Source organism: Rosa rugosa, chromosome 3 (genome assembly GCF_958449725.1).
Source record: "Rosa rugosa chromosome 3, drRosRugo1.1, whole genome shotgun sequence".
NCBI lineage: Eukaryota > Viridiplantae > Streptophyta > Magnoliopsida > Rosales > Rosaceae > Rosa > Rosa rugosa.
In genome coordinates, this window is record NC_084822.1 from 53601620 (window position 1) to 53625835 (window position 24216).

Sequence of the window (24216 nt, forward strand, 5' to 3'; positions counted from 1 at the left end):
GAGGAATAGTCTTATATTTGAGCCTTGTTTAAGGAAAAGAGATTTTGAGAGAGATTGTAGAGAGAATTGTCAAACATATTATTGAGAATAGGAGCCCTATATATAGGGATTACAAAGTACATATTCTAATGTTACAAGGAATACTAATCCATCTATGATTAGGAATTCTAGAACCTTCTCTCCTATTACTACTCCTAGTTTGATAAGGCACACTAAGTCGATTTTCCTTCAACACTCCCCCTTGTGTCGCTTCAAACTTGGTGGTGACGCTTCATTCGTTGCCTCGTTAAAAACCTTGCCAGGTAACAAAAACCCTGTGGGACAAAAATAACCCTGGTCGAAGGACAAAAATAGCACAACACATCCTTCACTCTTCGAGATCGAACATGTAGACATCATAACTCCCCATGATGTCGATATCTCCCCCTGATTGCTACAATCGTGGGAGTTCGGATAACTTTATCAATCCGATGCTCTTCACATGTTTCTCGAATGTGGATTTAGGTAACGACTCAGTGAATAAGTCTGCTACAGTATCCTCTGATCGGATTTGATTCACTTCAATCTTTAGAAGTGTTTGTTGTTGCTGATTATAAAATAACTTAGGCGATATGTGCTTGGTGTTGTCGCCCTTGATGAAACCTAACTTCATTTGCTCAATACAAGCTGCATTATCCTCATAAATACATGTAGGTTCATCCGTGGTAGACTTCAAACCACAACTTCCTTGAATATGTCTTATTATAGACCTTAGCCATATACATTCTCGTACGGCTTCATGTAGAGCAATAATCTCTGCATGATTTGAGGAAGTAGCAACAAGGGTCTGCTTTGTAGACCTCCAAGATATCGCAGTGCTTCCCATGGTAAAGACATAACCCGTTTGGGAGCGACCTTTGTGAGGGTCAGAGAGGTACCCTGCATCAGCAAAACCCATCAAAACATCATTGTCGTTTTGATGGAGGGGGATAGGGTGAGGCCGGCCACCCTTGATGGTGGTGGCGGCGTTGGCGGCAACATGGCCGGCCACTATGTTATGGTGGACGGCGGCTCCATGCCTAATGGGGTCCGATCCCATTCTTCCGTCATTCCTCTTCTCTCTGTAGGGATAAAATAGGCCCATATCAATCGTACCTCTTAGGTATCGAAAGATTGTCTTTACACCAATCCAATGGCGGCATGTTGGCGCAGAGCTATGTCGAGCTAACAAGTTCACTGCGAATGAGATGTCTGGTCTTTGTGCATTGAGCTAAGTACAATAATGCACCTATTGCACTTAAATAGGGCACTTCGGCCTCTAATGGTTCTTCGTCCTCATCCTTTGGACGAAACGGATCTTTTCCGGGCTCAAGACGACGACCGATCATGGGAGTACTCACAGGCTTTGCTTTATCTTCATTAAAGCGCCTTAGGATTTTCTGAGTATATGCAGACTGATGGATCAAAATCCCATCACTACGGTGCTCGAGTTCTAAACCGAGACAAAACCGTGTTTTCCCAAGATCTTTCATCTCAAATTCGGATTTCAATTATTTAGCAGTTTCCTTCAACTCATCTAGAGTTCCAATTAGGTTCATGTCATCGACATAAACTGCTACGATTGCAAATCCGGAACTTGTTCTTTTAATGAACACGCATGGGCATATTTCATTGTTAATATATCCCTTCCCAAATAAGTAGTCACTTAGACGGTTATACCACATCCGTCCGGATTGTTTTAATCCATATAGTGAGCGTTTTAATCTTATTGAAAACGCGCTCCGTGGTTTAGAGCCACTTGATTTGGGTAATTGAAGTCCATCTGGAACCTTCATATATATCTCTGAATCTAGATCCCCATAGAGATATGCTGTAACCACATCCATAAGCTGCATGTCAAGTTTTTCGGAAACTACCAAACTGACAAGGTAGCGGAACGTTATAACGTCCATTACGGGAGAGTATGTCTCCTCGTAGTCGATTCCAGGGCGTTGTGAGAAACCTTGCGCCACAAGGCGGGCTTTATATCTTACCACCTCATTTTTCTCATTACACTTTCTAACAAAGACCCATTTATGGCCAACAGGTTTTACATCTGGGGGTGTCTGCGTTATAGGCCCAAATACCTGTCTCTTTGTTAGTGAATCCAATTCAACCTGGATCGCATCTTTCCATTTAGGCCAATCCGCTCTATGTTGACATTCTTCAACAGAGCGAGGTTCGATATCATCATATTCTATGATTCCTTTTGCAACATGATATGCAAACGCATCATCAATTGCCATAGAATTTCTATCCATCATCTCATGTACACTAGTGTAATTTATGGAGATCTCTCTATTCTCTGGAGTTGGTTCTGACATTGGAGCGTCCCCCAATGATGTCTCTCGGACATAACCATAATCCGGAATATTCTCATGAGATGGATTATTCACATCGATGATTAATGGATTATTTTGTGCCAAACTCGCTTTCTTTCTTGGGCGAGAATCCATCGAACCTATAGGCCTCCCGCGCTTCCTGGCAGGAGCCATGGGCCTAGCCACAACGTCACCATCACTGTGAGAGGGGACGTTGGCGCCATGCTCAATTTCCCTTGAGATGGCGTCATGTCCTCTGATTTTAGGGACATCAATCCTTGCAGGCACGTTTGCAGCAGGTATGTGTGATCTCGTCACTTTTGCGATATCAGAAAACGCATCAGGCATCGATTCTGCTACGTTCTGAAGATCGAGAATTCTCCGCACTTCAATTTCGGACTGTGCGGTTCGGGGATCAAGATGAGACAGAGTGGGGACAGACCACGACAATTCCTGTCGTTCCTGTTGAACATTGATGTTCTTATCTCCCCCTAACGACGGAAAGACTGTCTCATCGAAGTGACAATCCGCAAATCTTGCGGTAAAGAGATCGCCTGTCAAGGGTTCTATGTAGCGGACAATAGTTGGAGAGTCATATCCAACATAAACGCCTAATCGTCGTTGAGGACCCATTTTGGTGTGCTGTGGCGGCGCAATTGGCACATAAACTGCACACCCAAATATGTGTAAGTGTGAGACATTAGGCTCATACCCAGTCACCATCTGGGACGCAGAAAAGGGTTGAGTGGCAGTAGGCCTCAGACGAATAAGCACAGCTGCATGCAATATTGCATAGCCCCAGCAGAAATAGGGAGATTGGTGCGCATTACCAATGCCCTAGCGACCATTTATAGTCGTTTAATGGCGGCTTCTGCGAGACCATTTTGGGTGTGAACATGAGGAACTGGATGTTCAACTTCAATCCCAATGGACATGCAATAATCATCAAAAGTCTTTGATGTAAACTCCCCAGCATTGTCTAACCTTATAGACTTAATAGGATGATCAGGGTGGTGAGCCCTTAACTTAATAATCTGTGCTAGGAGTTTAGCAAATGCAGCGTTCCTAGTGGACAATAGCATGACATGTGACCAGCGTGTCGATGCATCAACCAACACCATAAAGTATCGAAATGGTCCGCATGGTGGTTGAATAGGTCCACAAATATCACCTTGAATTCTTTTCAAGAATGGTATATTTTCTTTAGTGTCCTTTGCATAGGATGGTATCGATCCTAATTTTGCTAAAGAGCAGGCTTTGCAGAACGAATGATGGGCTTTAGAGACAACCAATGAGGATTTTGGTTTAGCCATGAAGTCACAATTGACTTTAGAAGTAGAAGGAGGAGTCAAACAATGATCCATGGAGTCAATGCCATGTTGTTGCCGTAGGGGGTAGACGGCGCCGGCCCTAAGTGGCCGGTCTTGCACAGTCTTGGCGCCGTGAGGCGCAGGTGCATCTCCTCGAACCAATTTTTGGTTTTTACTTCTCTTCGTTCTGAAGAATGGATGTCCATGTGAAGTTTTTAATATACGGATCATCATATCACGACCTGGGTGTCCCAGACGGTCATGTCAAAGCCTATATGTGTCAGAATCCCATAAATCAAATAACTTGATTGGATTCAATTACTCGAATAGTGGTTGCATACAACCCACTAGATCGACACATAAGTCTCTCTCATACTCGTTTATGTCCATAGTCATTAGAGGTGATGCAAATGAACTCTTGTCCATTCTCACAATGTGTTTCCACATGAAAACCATTGGCTCTTATATCTTTGAAGTAATAAAGTTCGAAAAATATGTCCATGACATGAGATAAAATAAATCGATACTTTATTAATAATAGCCAATGATTACATCAAAGTTTCGTGACCATAATCTAATCCAAAGTAAAATCAAACATTAGACAAATTGTAGTCACTCAATTTGTTCGGTAATTCCAATTAAATATGACCAGAGAAGTAGAGAGATGTCGGTGGAGCAAAGCTCTCTTAAGTACCACTAATCTCAATTACTTTCCTAGACATCATACTTAATTGAGTACGCCTAGAGGAAAAGAGATAATCCAATAAGTCATTTTATTGATTAAGGCATAATTGCCATTACATAATTCTTGGAAATTAAAAGACTATTCTAAATAAAAATCTGCGGCATTCTATCTTCATCGCCAGATTTAAAGTCTTTTATAGCTCGATATATTACCATTGATCAGGTACTCCATAAAATACCATGAAGAGGATGCTCTCTTGATTGAGGTGTATTGACACAATACATATGGTCCCTAGAACCAATGGCGTTGGAATAGTGCAATCATGGCCAAAAATGGCGCCAAGGTGTCCAACCCTATACCCTCAACGTCATGACTCCTATGGGCATGTTAGGGTTTTCTCAATCAATTTGTTATTTTGTGTTTTTCCACAAGCATACATAAATAATATGATGCAGAGAGCATCCGAACAATATTTCATAACTCTTTCAAAGTTATAGTGAAGCATATATTATTCCATCGTGCTTCTATGTTCGGAAAGTTGTGAATGTTACTAAAACGTTCACTAGGCGCAACCCAAAGGTTGTTAGCATTATCCTCATTCATGTACTCAAACTGGAGGGCCATCTTCATGTGGCGCTTCATCAGGGTAAATGCCCTGGAATTTTCTATCTCAGTTTGTGAGTCTTGAGCGGTTCCTTTAGAACAGGGCTCTTGGATTGTAGGCAAATAAATATCCCGTGCCCGTAGAATCCAATGGAGTAAAATCGAGCTCGTTCAAGTCTTACATCCTGAAAGGAAAGCAAGAACGTATTAGTTTCGGAGTCAATGCTTCCACGAAAACTAATATAAGATTTCTGAGCCTTAATGCTACCAAGAAATCGATTTCCAAGAATATTTGGATTAGACCGAAACAATTATGTTTAAATGGTCAAAATCTATGCTCACGAACGCTCATAGTCCGTAGCTTACGAACGCTCTTAGTTCGTTAAATCGATGCTTACGGACGCTCTTAGTCCGAAGTCTTACGAACGCTCTTAGTTCGTTAATTGCGTGAATCCCCACGATTCCGCTTTCTCAAGAATCGAACCCACGTTATAAGAAAGGTGGGATGTAGAAGAAGGGAGGTTGCAAGTCCCCGAAGAAAAAGAAGGAGGAAATTAAATTTCAAAAGCGGCAACTTTAACTTAAAACTTACTTGATGAAATTCGGAACAGATTCTCTTCTGAACAGCTTGCACTTCGATTGGTGTACCGGTCTCAAAACAACTCCGATAAGGCTGAAATTCGGAGGTCAGATGGAAGAGACAGAGATGAACAACTTTGATGAAGAAAGGATTTTGATCTGAGGTTCCGAACTAGACGTTTCGGGGCTTGCAAGCAGACGGACGTGCACAGGAAAGGAGAAGGATGCAGTTGGTGTGCGTTGGTGATGCAGGGGCAGCAGACGTGCAGTGGTGCTGCAGGGGCATCAGGGATACGTGCGCAGTGGCGCGTAGGTGCTGCAGGGGCATCAGGGATACGTGCGCAGTGGCGCGTAGGTGCTGCAGGGGCAGGCGCGCAGGTGAGGCTAGCGTGGGCTAGGAGCTGCGGTGATGAAGAAGATTTTTGGGTTTTTGGTTTTTGGTTTGTGATTAAAGCTTGTGCTGATAACGTGTTTAAGGAAAAGAGATTTTGAGAGAGATTGTAGAGAGAATTGTCAAACATATTATTGAGAATAGGAGCCCTATATATAGGGATTACAAAGTACATATTCTAATGTTACAAGGAATATTAATCCATCTATGATTAGGAATTCTAGAACCTTCTCTCCTATTACTACTCCTAGTTTGATAAGGCACACTAAGTCGATTTTCCTTCAACAAGCCTTCCATTGTTCTCCCAAGCAATTTTATGAATATCATCCTTTCTTATGCTTGGGATTGTCATAAAGCCAACCAAAATGCTCCCACAAAACTGCCTAGGCGGGTTGAACACCTTGCGTGGAGCAAAACTGATCAGGGTTGGTTCAAATTAAATGTTGACGACACCAGATTTGGTCAAAACAGAAGAATTGATTGTGGAGGTGTAATTAGATGCAGCAATGGAGATTGGGTGCATGGTTTTGCAACTAATATTGGCGTTGGTCAAATTCTCGAAGCTGAAATATTGTCTAGCTTGGTTTACAAATTGCTTCGGGGATAGGCATTAAAAATCTTATTGTTGAGTGCGACTTTGAAACTTTGATTAACTTGTTCCATAGTACCAGCTGCGATTTTCATCCTCTTGGAGTTTTTATTTGCAGTTGCAAACTCCTCTTAGATTCTTTTGATGAATCAAGGATTATACACATTTATAGAGGGAAGGATATGCTCGCTGATTGCCTTGCAAAATTTAGTCTTTCTTTGGACCTTGAATATCATCTTTTTACTGAAGTGCCGCTGCCGTCTCTTCCATGTTAGATGATCTGAGTGGTACTTCTTGGCCACGTGCTATTTGTATTCGCCCTATAGGCTAGCTAGCTTTCTTCTTTTCCTTTATTGCTGGGTTTTTGCCCCCTTTTCACCGATAAAAAAAAAAAGAACGACACTGCAGCACCGTTCGCTCCTTTGTCCGTATAACAGGCCGAGAATTGGGCCAAAGTCAAGCGTAGTGATTGCAGTGACCGACACAGACAGTACATAAGTTAGCTAGGAACCATAAGGTTAATGCAGTTAGATGTAAAACTCTCAACTGGTAAATTTCATACTAGCAGATATATATGTAATTTAAGAGGAAGGTTGGTTGGCTCCATAGGAGATAAGTTGAACTTAGCTAGGAAGCGTAGAAGTGCTACCATTTTCATGTTTGGTAAATATCAATCTTGTCGCAACTACTATTCATGTTGTGATTACTTTCCTATTGATCCTTACGCAAACACCCGAATTAATAATTTTCCCGTAAATTTCAATGTCTGTAGCAACACCATTGGCGCCTTTGTCCGTATAAAAAGCCGAGACCCTTCGTCAAGTATAGGTATTACAGCCACCGACACAAATAGTACTATGGCCGCCATGGATGAGAAGTTGTCAAGTGGAAACAGAGGGAAGCCTATTCGATGCAGAGGTTCGTTTTCTAATCACACGTTCAAAATCATTAGCTCTTTTGCTTTCATTGGATAATGGATATAGTCTGAAACTGACCAAATCCTTGTATATCTAATAATGCTAATACGAAACTGTAGCTGCGGTCTCTCGCAAGCCAGGTGAGCCACTAGTGATGGAAGAGATCATGGTGGCGCCGCCAATGCCCCATGAAGTTCGCGTTCGGATTGTCTATACTTCTCTGTGTCACAGTGATATCACTTTTTGGAAAATGAAGGTTTTTTTTTTTTTTTAAGCACCTCAAACTCATACTTGACGCTGCTATTTCGAATATTAACAAGCTGTTGATGTATATAGGACTTTCCTGGAGTCTTCCCTAGAATTCTCGGTCATGAAGCTATTGGGTGAGCTCCAACACTGTGCGACCTTTTGTTCATCTTTCAATTCCAAATTATTAGACCATATTTCCTGTGTTTAAGACATCTTTTAAACCGTTAATAAGGGGGAAAAAAATTCATCTTTAGGTTATGAAATGAATTTCATTTACAGAATGCATGTAAAATATGAGCATTGAAGATCTATGGTCAATGGTGATGCCATGTAGGGTTGTGGAGAGTGTTGGGGAGGATGTGACTGAGGTAGCCGAAGGAGATACTGTCATCCCCACATTGATTTCGGATTGTGGAGAATGTGTAGATTGCCGATCAACAAAGAGCAATCTTTGTTCAAAACTTCCCTTCAAGATCTCACCTTTTATGCCAAGACATGAGACAAGCAGATTCACAGACCTCAATGGCGAGGTTATACACCATTTTGTATCTGTATCTAGTTTTAGCGAGTATACAGTGGTGGACATAGCCCATCTCACAAAGATTGACTCTGCAATACCTTTAACCAAGGCTGCAGGCCTTCTAGGTTGTGGAGTATCAACAGGTAGACTTGAAATTCCTTATATTCGTTTGGTATTTTTCTTGACCTGGAGGGATGGTTTGCATTTTTTAGATTTGAAATGTACTTAGAAACTCCGTCCTTTTTTGGCTTGTGATATCTCACCAAAATTTCACAAATCTGGTTTCAGGGGTTGGTGCTGCTTGGAGAACAGCAAATGTGGAGCCGGGATCAACTGTGGCTATATTTGGGCTTGGTTCAATTGGATTGGCTGTATGCATTTTCAGAACTTAGTCTAGATATATCATTTTATTTCTTTTCCTCCTCAGAGCCTGTTACATATTACCATGCTTGAATTATCCAGGTGGCAGAGGGTGCAAGACTGTGTGGAGCTACTAGAATTATCGGGGTGGATGTTAACCAAGACAAATTTGAAATTGGTATTTGCATCATACTGGGAAGTACTTGATTTACATTAGGCAGTGATGAGCTTTGTATTCTTGTTCATCTATGCCACAGATATCCTTCTTCACAGAAGGCAAATGTGATCTGCTGAATCAGATCATGCTATGTTGTTTCTCTTTGCAAGGATTTGGATAATAATAGTGTGCTGTTTCTTGTTGACACAGGAAAGAAGTTTGGAGTCACTGACTTCATCAACCCTGCAAATTGTGAGAATAAATCTGTGACAGAGGTCTTTCTCATAAACGCTTTCTGGAGTCTTCGTTGTTAGCTTTTTGTATTCGTATGAACTTTATTCTTGACATTAATATTTCATTTCTGCTAATGAATATGTTTTTGGTGGCACACTTGTTCTTTTTCACATGTAAAGCAGGTGATGATTGAGATGACTGACGGGGGTGCAGATTATTGCTTTGAATGTGTTGGAATTGCATCACTGGTGCAACAAGCTTATGCTTGCTGCCGGAAGGTCTCTCTCTCACTTACACACACACACACGGGCGTGCTCTCTTTCACTTTCATAGTGTCATGCCTTATCGTAACTTTAAATCTTCAAGAATGTGATCTCTTATTATACAGATCCAGCGAGTCTAGTTTCTGTAGATTTCCTTATGTATCTTAGACTTCATAGTTTATGAACGTGTTAACTCACATCAGGATGAGATTAGGCAGCAATGCAGCTGTAATTCCATTGTATTAAACTTATATTAAGCATCTTGCTTTTAACTTCAGGGTTGGGGAAAAACAATTGTATTAGGTGTGGACCAGCCAGGGTCGCAGTTGACCCTTCCTTCATACGATGTGCTTCATAAGGGTAAAACCCTCATGGGATCCTTCTTTGGAGGACTCAAACCTAAGTCGGATATCCCTGTGCTCCTGAATCGCTACATCAACAAGGTGAATTAGCAGTTAACTGTCTGTTTTAATTGCTTTTTGCCTAAGTTATACCTGGAAGTCATTTTGAGATTTAGCTTTTCATTCTACCAGGAACTACAACTAGATGAGTTTGTGACACATGAGGTGACATTTGAAGACATCAACAAAGCTTTTGATTTACTCATTGAAGGGAAATGTCTCCGTTGTGTAATCTGTATGAACAACCAGTAAGAGAAACAGCCTTTACTTTTACATGCAATATTTCAGTTTTTAATAAGGAACCACCATCTAAACACATAAATAATGAAACCATATTATCATAAGTTTCAATTTTGCTAGCTCTTCTTATTTTTTATTAGTAGGATATGTACGGAAGAAATTACTAAATAGATATTACGACACTGCAAACCCACTAGATGCACCAGTGAAGTAAGTGATGGGGGAGTCCTTCTTTTTCCTTGATGAACCAAAATGCCTGAGCCTGTACACCCCCAAATTTGCATAAATTGGTATTTCCCATTCTATGGTTGCTGCACTATATAATCCCTTGTCATCTCTATTCCACTTGAAAACCACGGAGAAATCATCATCATCGTAAACTGGAACCCAGTTATCCCCTTGAAGCATCTCTACCACAGCATATGTGCCTTCTGTCAACAAGTCATAGTTTGGGTTTGCACTCCAAAATGTGGCATTTGGTCTATTCAAATCTCCCTTTCTGAATGATCCACTTTTTGGTATAATGATATCTTGTTTCATATCTCCAAACTTTGTATGTGGTGGAGGCGAATCTCCAAAAGGTCCAAGTAAGACTTCGACTTGTACAGAGGAAAGATCTGGTGGCGAGGGACCTTTAGAAATGACCTTTTCTCCCTTGGCCATTGCTTTGGCTAATTTCTCAAATTCTTGGATGTATGCTGATAATGTGTGAGGACCATAGAGAGTGGAAGCAGCCTGAAGAGGAAGTAATATATGGAAGAATCCAGTTAGAAAATTAAGTTATTATTCACCCAGGACCATTTAGGTGAATCTCATGCCAAACATATTGAGGAGATGAGTTCTTCTTTTTAGGTTGAGTATGTACCTCATATCTCTGTTGTGTGTACTCTTCGAAAGTTGCTATATATTGGGAATAAGTATTTGTAAGGCCTGCTATTACTATGTGGGTGTTTTCATCAAATTCACCCTTGCTGTTACTTATCAATGTCTCCTTTACTGCGTCCCTTAGCCGCCTCCCCGCCATTGTGGTGAATTCTGCAAGTTAAAAACCATTATAGCACTGCTGTTAACATGCTTTGTGAATGTCAAAGCCTGTGATGGTCAGCTTAAGGTGTACGTTGGTATTAAGACATGCAACTTGTGTAGTAGATTTTAAGAGAAGAACCTCAATATCGTTGGCCGGAATGAACATGAGTCCACCTTGTTAGAAATTAGATGCTTAGCTCGGTAAATGGACTTGTAGGGGTTTATTCTACGTTCTCTGTTTTAATTATTCGAGGGAAATATAGGTTCTATATTGCTCAATTTTAGCAATCTGGTCAAGTATATATGCAAAAAATGGCCTACAGTCATTTCATTGATGCAATGGTGCACATGCTGCTATCAGCACAAGCATAAAGTAGCAAGAGTTCTTCTATCTGTAAAGATGCTGATGTGAATTTTTTAAAAGAGTACCAACCTCCTGGGACAGAAAGTATGATGAGTTTTCCCAATCTGAGCATTTGTATAGGGACAATTGCAGGCTGCAGTTGCATCATAAAGTCGAAACAATTATAAATACTTTTCTGTATTCTAGTTTAAATCAAGTCAAAACAGAAACTATAAGTCTTCCGGATAATGTATCTATGCAAAAGTTAATGAGAATGATGAGAACTAGTGAAAGTCAATCTTACCGCCCATGCGTAAGGTTTAAACATTTCACCGATGGAAAGCAGAACATTCTTGGGTTCTTGGCAGTCCACTTGATATTCGCTAGGTTTTTGCAGTGCGTCCCTAAGTTTTCTATATTTTTCAGGGATCTGTAAATAAAACCGTAGTAAGTACTAAAGCAAGCAGAGAAGACTGATATGCCTGGAGACTAAAAACCAAAGTTTTTTTGGGTCCAAAAAGTGCTGACCTCTGTATCACCTTGTTGAAACCCAGAGACACCAGGTCCATCTGTAGTCCCAGCAGCAAAACCAGCACCAACTGCTGCTGGACATGTTTTCACCTTCTTGTTTCCTTCTAGCTCAACCTCAATATCCGTAAAGTCTAGGTACACGTGACGGTAATCAATAGCCCCGGTTAATTTCTCTGAAGCCGATGTAAATAGATCAGCTGCCTTCTTAAACTGTCTTTCCCCTATAATTTTGGTGCTTAGTATTTCATCAGGATACCTGTTGCACAACACGAAATCACAGTCACACATAAGCTGGTTATTTAGAACAGTGTTGTTATTCCTCTTCTCTCTTTCTTCTGGCGCAAGCCATTTGACACTAAGAAGGTCATTTTAAGGTACTCTAAACAGTAATTAATACCCAGGTCCCTGGCCGAGGCAAAGCAGGTCGTTCCCATTACATGAGGATGTATTGAAGTCACAAGGTCTTCCGGTATCAGTGCAGAATGCTCCGAGCACATTCGGGGTCACATCTCCAACATTAGATTGGCAAAAAGCTCCCACGAATAGTGACCCGTCGTTCTTCCTCACCTTGCAGTCTTGGCTGCTCGTTTTACTGCAGCGCTGCCCTCCTGTTGCTTTGATTGTCTGCGCCTTCTTTACTAACTCACCAATATCTATTACCAATAACTAAAAGTTAGTAAATGTAATTGATCGACGTTTGTAACAACTAATGTTGCCGAGTATTCTGACGAGCTTTAACTCCTTACCTGGTTTGCTAGAGGAGTTGAAGGGTGCTCTGATGGGAGTTGTAGCAAACTGGTCCTCGAAGAACCGTGCAGCTGCACCTTTGTTGTCTCCACTGATGAGCTTATTCTCTTTGCTCATGGAGGTTCCGTGAGTGGCAAACCAGCTGAATGCTCCAATGCTCTGTTGACTGGCACCATCCACAAACTTCAAAAGAGTCATTAGGGTATCAACGTTGGTCTGATACTGTGCTCTCTCCTCTGCTGGGTTTAGCAAATAAGCGCTTGGACTCCTGTTTATTCCGGCGTTTACCACATCCCCTATAAAATTAAATCAATAAGGTGAAGTAATTAAGTAGGTTTTCTAGTAAGTTACAGACTTTGTATGAGGTAGGTCGGTTACCTTGGTTGATGAAAATAGAACCAGGCTTGAGGTTATGATGAGCCTGAACAATGCTTTGCACAATTGCGTTGACAATGACATCGAATGATTCTTGGATGAATCCTAATGTTGATATAGAGTAAAGAAAATACTGCAAATAACCTCCAGGTCCTGCATGGGTGTGAATGCCACTAATCGCCACATTTTCTTCGGTATACAAATCGCCAAACCTTTCAAAACGAAGAACAAGAAAATTTTAACTATTAACCTGCATTTACCTTGAAGATGATAATAATAATAATAATATAATATTGATTGGATTGGTATATTAGACGTACCTTGATTTGAGTTTCTCGAGCACTTTAATATTAACGAGTTGTGAAGCCATCCCTGCATCAAGATTAACAAAGGCAAACCTTGGACCTTGGGAGCTCTCGGCCACGATGAAAGTCCTTGCCCTTAGCCGGAAATGTACACCCGCAGTGGTTTGGCCCATGTTGGCGTAACCCATCATGACCACTCCGGCTGCCGGTCCGGTCATGTCATAGCTTCCAACTCCGATCAAAAACTCGCCATTATCATCAGTAGTAGAAGTACAACTCACTGATTTTATAACACATATAGCAACAACAGTTAGTGATAAGAGTGTCCTTGTGTGAGGAAATTTGCTTTTGATCTTCATGTTTGATTTAAATTTCATCAATACCATGGAGTTGCGAGTTGTATGTACATGAAGGTTGAACTATATAGCTCAGGATTAGTTATAAATTATTGATTTTATTTTGGTATGTACTATTGTTTCTCTTAGGTATAGTATGCTGTGACTTCATCACTTCCATCGCTTTTTTCGACCCAAGACGAGAGGCGCCAAAGGAGTTTGAGTTGGCACAAGAAAGAAAAGCATCTCTTTCCTTGGTTGCTCCGAATGCAAGAAACATGGCCAACGTTTGGTCTTTGTCCATTTTGTGGGGTTTTCTAGGTATTATGCAAGTTTAGCCTCCAAGTAATATATACCCCGTAGGTAATCAAGTAAAAAATAAAAGATCAGGTGGAACAAAATGATAATGAGAGTTTTCATGTCTGAATCTAGACTCAATGGTCATTAGCCAAAAATTATTTGGTCGATTAGTTACTGAGTACAGACCAAAATGAACACAATTTCGGAAATCATATGATGCGGATATGCAAGAAGTTTCTCTTCAAAAGAGAGGCACCAGCAAGCCAAAAGACATTTCCCTCTCATCTATATATCTAAATCCCTATCTAAATTTTAAAGTGTGTTGCATAGCTAGATAGTAGCTGCTACTTCCATGAGAGTGATGAGACTATATAACCACTCTTGGCTTGTTGTAGGCAGGTCACTATGAGGTTCGGAGTAAAATGGTAGCAGTGTATAGCGGACATGTTACTAGTTTAATGGTGGCATGCGGGGGGAACAGTTGATACGTCAATGTTGGATTTGAATCTGGATTCATATCTCATAAGCATGCACCTACGAATTTCGTGGCCTTTGACTTTAAAAGCTTTAATAAGTGGTTATCTTGATCGTTTGTCACCTGTCAGTATGTGACCATACCCTCTTTTATTAGCTGTGAAATATTATTCATACATTGTTCAATGAATTTTTTCATTTCAAATTCTAAATTAAAATTCAAAATTAAGCAATTAATATATTTAATGATTTGTGCCGACTACTCCAATTCAGATATTAGAGAATGTTATCAGAAATGTCATTTTGAACAATATGTAACATTTTTATAATAAATATCACGAAGCGGTTACCTTGAAATCAGAAAGGACTGCTGCATGTTCACCTTGAAATTATAATTTTTGGATGTTTTAGTTTCTTTCCTTATGCAAACCTCAATCTGCCTCTTCTCTAATTCTAAGTATACGTGTTTATCCTTGGGTAACCTTTATACTCATCAGAGTATCATGCATCGACATAGTCAATGATGGGTTTGGGTCATCGAGATCAATTATGACTGTTATGACTTTAGCCGGCAACGTATGAAGAATGGAGTTTACACTTTACACCACAAAATGTGGGGATAATCTAGCAGTGTTCAGCTTCGAAAAGCTTTAGGATTAGTTACTAAACGTATACCAAACGAAAGCTCCGAATATTAAAACGGAGACTCTTCAGCCCACCCAAGTGGGTGGTCACCTGGGCTCTGTGACCGTGCACTGCACGCACGCGTTAACAGACAGTACGTCTGAAACAAAAAACAAAACAAAAAATCCGATATTCATGTGCGATTATAATCGAGAAGTTGACCTTACTGTTCTCTTATTTCCATCGCCGCCTGCAAACCAGAGCAGATGAGACCTAATCAAAATTATCTTGCGCCTCTGTCGAATCTGCAACCCAGAGCAAGATATCGGATCTAAAGCTTCATCCAAAATTTCATCGAAGTACATTGGAACAGAAGATCTGCAACAAGTCTCCGCCATCCATATCTAATCAATATATGTAATTACCTATGTCAACGGTGGAGTTTTCCTTTGGATTGATTGCTTAAATATAATGAGATTCCATTAGGGGCATGTTTACTTACTTGGAATGGGAATGAATCATTACGGGGTAAAAGCATTCTTGCGTTTACTAACACATAAAGGAATCAGAATGATTTCAGGTAAAAGAATTCATACGTTTACTAACACATGAAAGAATCGGAATAGATGTAGGTTCCACCTCCTTATCAAGAATCGATTCCTGAATACTCAGGAATTTGATTACGAATGGGGAAGATGAGTTTAGAAATCAATTCTCCGGAATCAATACCAATTCCTTTATTCTCACATTCCACTTGTCTCCGATTCATGATTATTTTCCATTCCAAGTAAGTAAACGTGCCATAGATCTGGATTGGATCGTGAGTTTCTATGTGCAGAGAAAAGATGGAAAAAATGAAACTTATTTGAAATTGAAAGAAGGCGATAGAATTGTAATTATTGTCTTAAGTTAATCAGTTTTCTAAAAACTCAGCTTGGTAAACGCGTTTCGTCTGAGAATTTTTGCTGGTTCTTCTTCAAGCTCCTCACCTGGGGATTTCAAATTCTTAATTCAATTGTCCATCTACTACAATTATCCATTTGTTCACCCATAAAATTCTATCAAACATTTGATTCCTAAACCCACATACTCTAAATCAAACATGATCTGGCTTCACCGTCGAGTCCTTGCTCGGGTACTTCTTGATTCCGGCGACCAGGCATTGTCGCGCATGCCTTCGTCGATGGCCTTCACAATGATGCCTTTGCAGCCGGCGAAGCGACCCTGGAAGAGGATCACAGCATTGTTTGGCTTCAAAAACTTCACCATGCTAGCAGTGGCGGATCCAGAAAAGTTTCTTAGGTAAGACAAGATTCAAGGAAAACAAGAAAAACTCAGCCTAGGTAAGGCAAGATTCATCTGGTTTTGCCCTTTTCTGCTATGTTTTAGGTGGCTTCCTTAAGCCAACATATATAAATCAAGGTAAACAAGAAAAACTCAGTCTAGGCAAGTGCCCAAGCTGGCCTATATGTGGCTCCGCCCCTGCATGCTGTCGGAGAAGATGGAAAGACAATGAAGATTTTTGAAAATAAGACAATGAAGATTAAAAATAGGAGAACTACAGGACTCTCTGCGTCTTTTTTACTTCTTTTTTTTTTGGGAAAATTTTACAAAGAGTACCCGAACTAAGGCCCATTCTAAACTTTAGTACCCGATTATTCAAAACTATCACATTGGTACCCGATGTTTAAAGTCCAACCCAACAATCGTACACGCCGTTAGTAACGGTGTTAAGTAGCACATTTTGAGGGATATTTTAGTCACTTCATGTCTTAATCCAATTTTTTTTTTTATTCATTGCAACTTGGTTTCTCTCTCCTTGATTTTCTCCCCATTTATGAGACCAGTTGCATCATATGTAAAAAAAAAAAAAAAAAAAAAATTGGTCTCATAATTTTTTTTAATTAAAAAAAATATTGGATTAAGACATGAAATGACTAAAATATCCCTCAAAATGTGCTACTTAACACCGTTAGTAACGGCGTGTACGATTGTTGGGTCGGATTTCAAACATCGGGTACCAATGTGATAGTTTTGAATAGTCGGGTACTAAAGTTTAGAATGAGCATTAATTCGGGTACTCTTTGTAAAATTTTCTCTTATATGTTAACAGTGATGCTGACAGACTGATCAGATGGCTCAGATCGCTTAGTCGCCTCAGGAAGCAAGATCTGTCGACAACATAGTGGATGACCACCCACCTAGGTGGGTAGAAGAATTTTCGGAATATTAAGAGGAGGATGGAGATGGTCCATGACGGTTCCACCACTCCACTGTGCTTTCATTTTGGTCATCCCTCCTTTAATTTTGCGTCGATCGCGCAATTTACTCTTATTGTTGTAGGCTTGAGGGAGACATTACATTTTTTTCACTTTTTTTTTTCTGGAACTGTTTTTTCCTTCCCTCAAAAGAAGAAATGCGGTTATGAAATACAGGACGTATAAATGGAGTTGATGATCGACTTGAATTTGTACCTAAAATCCATAAAACATGGCGATCCCACTCCCATACTCGATTGGAATTTTCTCCAGTGGAAATGACGTGTATGATTAAGATCCCTACCAGAAAGTTAATACTATATATATTGCATGAAATCGAAATATCTAATTAATTATTAGAAGGAGTGGCCAGCATGATGGTTATTTTTGAAACCGTCGTCATCTTTATATCTTGCTTAGCCTGAAAGAATTGATTGCTGGATTAATAGGCAGCTTAAGAATCTCACCACAAGTGGAAAATTGGTATTGGTAACGTTCATCCTGCTGAACCTTTCCAGAGTTTGTGTCCATATTCATCCACTAAATATCTGTTTAGATCATTCCTGTATTATCAAAACAATATCTTGGATCTCATATAATTAGATATTGATGAAAAAATTGATCAACTTATTTTGAATAAAACTAAAAATTTATATTGGTTTTTTAAAGAGATCAAAGTTGAAAGCCGATCGAGAAAGCTCTTGAATGGGAATGAGATTAAAATATTTCAGATTTTTCCATGCATACAACACAAATCATTTTTTTAACACATTTTAAATTTAATAATCCAAAACTACAAAAATGGAAACTTAAATTCTTCTAAACCATTCAAAAATGCTTTACTTTTTAGTCAAAAACTCTAGAGAGGCCGGCTCGTATAGTCATATTACATTGCTAAAGTCCTTAACTTGCTCAGCCCACTATCTATCATGCACACAATACTACATTAGTAAATTCATTTGGTTTTGTTGGCCCCATATACTATTATTTGTTGAACAAGCAGTTCCCTAAGTCTCAAGCAAAGCACCTTCCTAACCTCTACTCACTCCATTTCAATCTCACTTTATTCCTGTTCTGGAAAAATGTGGGTTCAGTGAGCATTATGAGAGCAGTACTTGAGCATAATAAAGAAAGTTCCACACTAAAGAAAATACAATAGGAATATTATTAACAACAATTTTTAAATCACAAACAAAATAAGAAAATGATGACCTTAATATGAAAACATAAACTCCTAACTAATAAACAAACTTACAAATAAGCAGATATAGATGAAACATTTTCCCTATATATACTTTTTTTTTTTCAAAAAGAAAAACCACCCAGAAAATAACTAAAGACGCCAACACCCCACACCATCATCATCGATCACTCTTTCGGACACAAAAGTAAACCTATCAGTAAGAACCAGTTGGCTTCTCTTTCTCCTTTTCCTTCTCCTTCTCTTCCTCAGTCTTGGGATGGTACCCGGGAATCTTCTCCTTGATCTTCTCCAATAAACCCTTCTTCTCCTTCACCTCACCTTCATGATAAGCAGGCTCAACATTTTCATACTCCGGCGGTGGTGGAGACGCAACTGGACCATCCTCTGGCTTCTTGTGTCCGGGAAGCTTGTCCTTGATCTTCTCAAGGAAACCCTTCTTCTCGTCCTCTTTCTTCTCCTCCTCTCCGTACACAGCAGTTGGTTCAACTTTTGGCTCCTCATGGTGGTGGACGACTGGGCCGTGATCGTAGGGATGGCCGTGTTCCTCGTGGAACTTCTCCACCGGGATCTCAGTGTCCTGCTCGTAGCCGTGTTTCTTCTCTTCTTCTTTGTCGCCGGAGATCTTCCCCTTGATCTTTTCCTTCAGTCCCTTCTTCTCCTTCCTCTTCTGTTTTTTCTCTTCGTCGTCTCCTTCCTCGTCGCTAGACTGCAAATTCATTATCCAATATATTGTTAGTTCAGGTAATGTGTTAAAAGAAGGATCATCCGAAAAACAAACCCATTCAAACTTAAAAAAGGTGATTTACCGAGCTAGAGCTGCTGTCGGATCGGCGAAGCTTCTCGGATAGAGTTTCGTGCTTCTTCTCCACCTCCTCCTCCTTATGTTCCTCATGATGATAACCATGCTCTGCAGGTTTGCTGCAGTCTACATAAGCTGGCTCAGGCTCAGACACCTTGACTTTCTCGAACTCGGTGACAATCACCTCCTCCTGTTCAGGATGAATAGGCTTCTCCTCCTCCTTCTTCTTACCCAAGAAATCAAATAACCCACGATCCTGGGTCTCAACTGGACCGCCCTCCTCGGCCTTGGTCTCGTACTCGTGGCTTTTGTTGTACTCACCAGCCATTCTTAAAAATCGATTCTAAAACACAAATAACAAGCAATGAACGAAGCAAATAAGCTAGTAGGCTTTTGTTTTCTTAGACAAGTGGTGAAATGCTTTGTGTTTGTGATGAGGCTAAGCTCAGTCAGGCTGTGAGCTTTTATAGCACCATCCTACACGGACGTGACGCGATTAAGTAAATTAAAGGCTTCAAAATTAGCTGGCCCAATCCAAATCCTCCTTTCTTTCTTTTTGATAAGTTAGTAATACCCATTTGGCACTCTGTTCGTATAACCGACCTCTGCGTTGCACAAAATAAAAAAGAACAGACTAGTCTCACGCGCTGGAATCCAACACGCGCTATGGATGCTTGACACGTGTCCGTAGGGCATATGTGCCATCTGAATGCCAGCGAGTTCTGCGTGTATGATAAGCGGAGGCGTAATGGAAACCAAACAGTCAAAAGGCGAAAGGCTAAAGAGAGAGGGACACGGTGTACTAGTGGTGGCAAGAGCAGTAGGCCTATGGCCAATAAGTGCGCGCAACGTGTCAGACGTAACGTGGGGGACGGTAGATGTGGGGCCCTTGCAGTGTCGGCCTTTGATATTTGACAGGGGCGGTGCGTGGAGGTGGCCCACGTGGCACTTTGCTTTGGGAGGAGGGAGGGGGGTTTTGAGATTGGGGATTGGCAGGTGCACCGTAAGCTTCATTTTCTATCGCTTTTATAATTTGATGATTGTCGTTTACTTGGAATACGTTGCCTTGTGGGCCGTTTGGGCTTTGGGGTTGCCACTTGCCCACAATATCAAAGAGTCGTACCGTTTTTAATTTTTCAACTATGAAGCGAGAATCAATTTAAGTTTCTTTATTTGATTAGATATAGAAATTAATCAATTATATCCTACTTGGATGATTACGACCCGACATTTGCACGTGTCAATGCACATGACGTGGTACTTAAATTAATTTTTGAAGTGAAAAGATAAGTAGTTTCGTCATAAATCCTTCGCTTAATTAATGAAAATGAGATTTATAAGTTGAGACATTTACCTATTTTTTACTTAAAAACATGCTCTACATGAAGCGAAATGACAATGAGCATTTTTTCTTTTTTAGGTTCAAAACCGACTGAATTATGCAAAATGTGTTCAAACAATGTACAAATTTATAAAAGATCCTACTAATCGATGTTGATTACTTGATTAGAAACACAAAAACATGAAAATTCCGGAGAGTTGAACATTGATCGATGATGGCGACTACTTGGATCTTTGTCTCATCTTTAGGCGCTTCCTCTTCAACCTCCTCATGCGCTTCTTCTTTCACTTGACCCTCATGGTGTCGCTAAAATGAAAGTTGTGCTGAGAAGGCTGCACAGAAAGAGAGGAAGTGATAGCGGCTTTGGGATGAAGATGGAACTTGATGATTTAACTTTTTAAAAACAACTAAGGTGCATAAAATGTATTTCACATAACAGTGTAATCGATGGTGAATAATTTTTTACGGCAGAGAGAATAGCAATTAAAAAAGAATACTAGTTGTCCAATTTGCTTCCTCTCCAACAATTGAAGAAGAAAGGGTGGGCAAGACCAATGAGGTAAAGGGAAACTGGAGAAATTTTTATTTATTTATTAATAAGAAACTCTGCAAACATTATTTAGAAAGTTCAATAAACATTATAAGAAAAATCATTTGGGTTTCAGCATTAGGCAAAAGATCAATCACTAGTCATTGGGCCCAAAAGCTCACATACGGTTCTGTGGACATCGTTATACATCCAGATTTGGGCCAACCAGCCCAACTTCAGATTTGAAGTATCCAAACAACCCCGAACAAGGTTAAACCGTTAAAGCATATGCAATCTAAATAGAAAAATGATATATGATAAATAAATAAATAGAAAAATGATACTGCAACTAAATTGAGGAATGTACAACAATGTCAATGTGGGGATAAATAAAGAACTCACGATCAGTTATTCACTTCTAAAAAAGAATTACCAACCGACTCGGAAAAAGCCCAATGTTAAACAACTGCAGTGGTTCTCTATGACCAACAAGAATCACTTCAGTCTTCCAGTCTTCTTGGCATAAGAAACTACTTTTACTACAACAACAATTAACCATGAATTTGAATTCCCTCCGGCTGTTGAAACCAATGATCTGATTCACTATGCAAAAACAGCTCCGACCTACTACTGTTTCATACCTGATTTTGCTAATCTAATGCAGGTGATCAGAGATTCCGCAACACCACTCAGACCTTTTCTCCCAACCAGCCTCACTCCGAATTCAAAATTCAACATTGTCATCCTGTTCCCATCACCTTCTACATCTCTCAGCTTGAAGGCATGCTTCTTTGATATTAAGCCATACAAACTGAAACATCCCATGTCCAACTTTTCCCCTCCGAGTTTAACCCTAAACAGGGATGAAGAATCAGGATCCGATGACCTGGGATCGAACAAAACAGAGAAGCTCCCAAATGTTAAGTCAGGGGTATCAAATAATTTATCCAAATCCTCATTGTCCTCGGAAGCATTATTAAATTTCTGTGAGGGGATTATTGACCTTCTTTTAGCTACTCTCAACATGTTAGCAGCCTCTCTCATCCCACTGAGCAAGGCTCCATGCATTGTTGCCGGATACTGCTTGTTAGTGGCCTCTCCAGCAAAGAATACTCTCCCATCCCCAATGCTCTCTGCAAGAATATCGTAATCATCTCCTGAAGAACCTACTGCAACATATGAATATGACCCGTATGCAAAGTCATCCTTCCCCCACCGAGTGCACACTGCCTGAATAGGTTCCGGAACAGCAATACCTTTCGGGTGGAAAATGCCCCTCAGTATCTCCAACACCCTATTCACAGATTCCACGGGAGACATCAGCTCAAACTTAATGGCAGCATCTCCTGCAACAAGCGCAACTAGAAGAGGGCCTCCTGACACAGAAGAATAGCTATAAAACAGAAAGAACTCTCCTCTCATACACGGATCCTCAGTCAAATGCCCAAAAGTATCAATGTCTCCACCCCAAAAGTTATAAGGAAACAATATGGCAACCTTATTCAACAATCCAAATCCCAAACTCTGAATTGCATCTCTCTTCCTTTGTGGAAGCTCTGGGACAAATTCAATTGACCCCTTCTTAAGCACACCTAATGGCACAGTGCAAAGAACCATGTCCCCTCGAAACTCCTGGCCATTTGCGTAAACCAAAACCCCATCAGTTCCATACCTAATACTTTCCACAGTCCTGTCATAGAAAATTGGAAGGCCCTCTGCAAGGGCTCGCACAAAGGTCTCATTGCCTCCGGGAATAAAACAATGGTCACCACCCATCTCATAGGGATCATCCTGATCCCAATACGCCATTGACAAATTAGACATCAAGGTGGCATTTGCATATTCCAAATTAGCAAGATGCCAATCCAAGAGCATTCTCTCCTGCGGATCCTGAGCCACATTACACACTCTTCGAAAAGCTTCCAGTGCAGTCCCTAACGGAACATCTACAGACTTAACTTCCTCAATCATTGCATGTCTAAGCTTACAAACTCTATCTAACAACTTATTAAAAGAAGCCTCTATTCTATCATCAATTTCAGAATTCACAGATTTTCCATCTGGTAAATAAAGAGGGCAAAGATCCCTCACCTTATGAAGAGGCAGCTCCAATTGCCGAGCCAAAACCCCTAGTGGGTTCCCATTTATTCCGGTGAGGACACTCCCACCGAGATCAGCTGCAGCCTCCAATCCCTCCCCTTTCATTTTCTTCGTCTTCACTCTCCCTCCAGGCCTACTCCTGCCTTCCAATACCACAACTTTGAACCCCAAAAACACCAACTGCCTGGCCGCCACCAAACCGGCCAAACCAGCTCCCACAATTACCACATTGCCCCTCTCAGACCCATCAAACGACCTCAATTTCACTTCTTTAATCGCCGGAGCTAGCCCGAAGTTGATGTAGCCGTGCTCCACCAGAAAATTGTAAGCTTTGTCGACCAATCCTTTATGCTCCAGCCGAATCGACTCCAGAGCCAGCTCCCTGGTCAACCAGAACGAAACATTGGACCGCCACCTGGACAGAATGTGGTTCCGGACGACGATATAGTTGGCCTGCTCAACTCCGCCGATGGTGGGGACCACGTTGGCCTCGATCTCCTCCTCTGTGAGCGAGTCTACCGGAAACCCCACCGAGAGTGCGATCAGGGCTTCGGTGTCGACCTCTTTGTTGAGGTCGGTCCGGCGGCTCTTGGCCATCGACGGAGTGCCGATCAGCTCCGTGAAAAACTTCTTCCTGCGACGGCGTCGTTTCGCCGGAAGGCTGGTGGTCTCTGCTGGACCCGGTCCGGCGGGGTTTTGAGGCGGTTCATTAGGGGTGTCTTCAGGGATGGGTTCGGAGGAGTCATCTTGAGAGTCCGAAATGGGCGCTTGCGGTGGTGCCGACGGGTTTTCCGAGGACTGGTTCTGTGAATCGTTTTGGTTGTTTTCCTGAGGGCTCGATGAGCGGGTGAGGTCAGTTTCCGGCGAGGAATCGCCGGAGACGACGTCGTTTTGGTTATCGGAGGGGTTTTGGGGTTGGTCCGCTGCTTCCATATGGGTGTGTCACTCATCTCGTGTGTAGAACCGTCCTACTTTACCCAAACCCTAATTACAGTTTTAGCTCTGTTGGGCTTGGGCCTAAGAAAGTTTTGTTGGGCCTGGCCGACCTGGAAAAACAATAAACGAATAAAAAGCGAAAGGGAAGAGA

General features: G+C 41.0%; 4 protein-coding genes across 4 annotated transcripts; 1 reads left to right on the plus strand and 3 right to left on the minus strand.

The window, feature by feature from the left end:
- The first annotated feature begins 7017 nt into the window (after positions 1 to 7017).
- Positions 7018 to 9927, plus strand: LOC133735888 (alcohol dehydrogenase-like 7). Its single transcript, XM_062163337.1, has 11 exons — positions 7018 to 7159; positions 7269 to 7414; positions 7533 to 7669; positions 7750 to 7796; positions 7997 to 8325; positions 8471 to 8553; positions 8645 to 8720; positions 8910 to 8974; positions 9116 to 9211; positions 9475 to 9639; positions 9730 to 9927. The coding sequence occupies exons 2-11, from the start codon at positions 7354 to 7356 to the stop codon at positions 9847 to 9849; spliced, it is 1179 nt and encodes a 392-aa protein (XP_062019321.1). The 5' UTR covers positions 7018 to 7159; positions 7269 to 7353; the 3' UTR covers positions 9850 to 9927.
- Positions 9789 to 13579, minus strand: LOC133735886 (neutral ceramidase 2-like). Its single transcript, XM_062163335.1, has 9 exons — positions 13180 to 13579; positions 12863 to 13071; positions 12484 to 12780; positions 12135 to 12390; positions 11735 to 11993; positions 11511 to 11636; positions 11297 to 11360; positions 10703 to 10872; positions 9789 to 10572 (listed from the first exon to the last, which is right to left on the minus strand). The coding sequence occupies exons 1-9, from the start codon at positions 13548 to 13550 to the stop codon at positions 10012 to 10014; spliced, it is 2313 nt and encodes a 770-aa protein (XP_062019319.1). The 5' UTR covers positions 13551 to 13579; the 3' UTR covers positions 9789 to 10011.
- Positions 13580 to 18297: 4718 nt separating this feature from the next.
- On the minus strand, positions 18298 to 19599 carry LOC133735889 (dehydrin COR47-like). Its single transcript, XM_062163338.1, has 2 exons — positions 19166 to 19599; positions 18298 to 19065 (listed from the first exon to the last, which is right to left on the minus strand). Exons 1-2 carry the CDS (start codon positions 19484 to 19486, stop codon positions 18553 to 18555), a joined length of 834 nt encoding a protein of 277 aa, XP_062019322.1. The 5' UTR covers positions 19487 to 19599; the 3' UTR covers positions 18298 to 18552.
- A 1730-nt stretch (positions 19600 to 21329) lies between these two features.
- On the minus strand, positions 21330 to 24209 carry LOC133735884 (lysine-specific histone demethylase 1 homolog 1). The gene has a single exon (XM_062163334.1). It carries the CDS (start codon positions 24060 to 24062, stop codon positions 21657 to 21659), a length of 2406 nt encoding a protein of 801 aa, XP_062019318.1. The 5' UTR covers positions 24063 to 24209; the 3' UTR covers positions 21330 to 21656.
- Between the last annotated feature and the right edge of the window lie 7 nt (positions 24210 to 24216).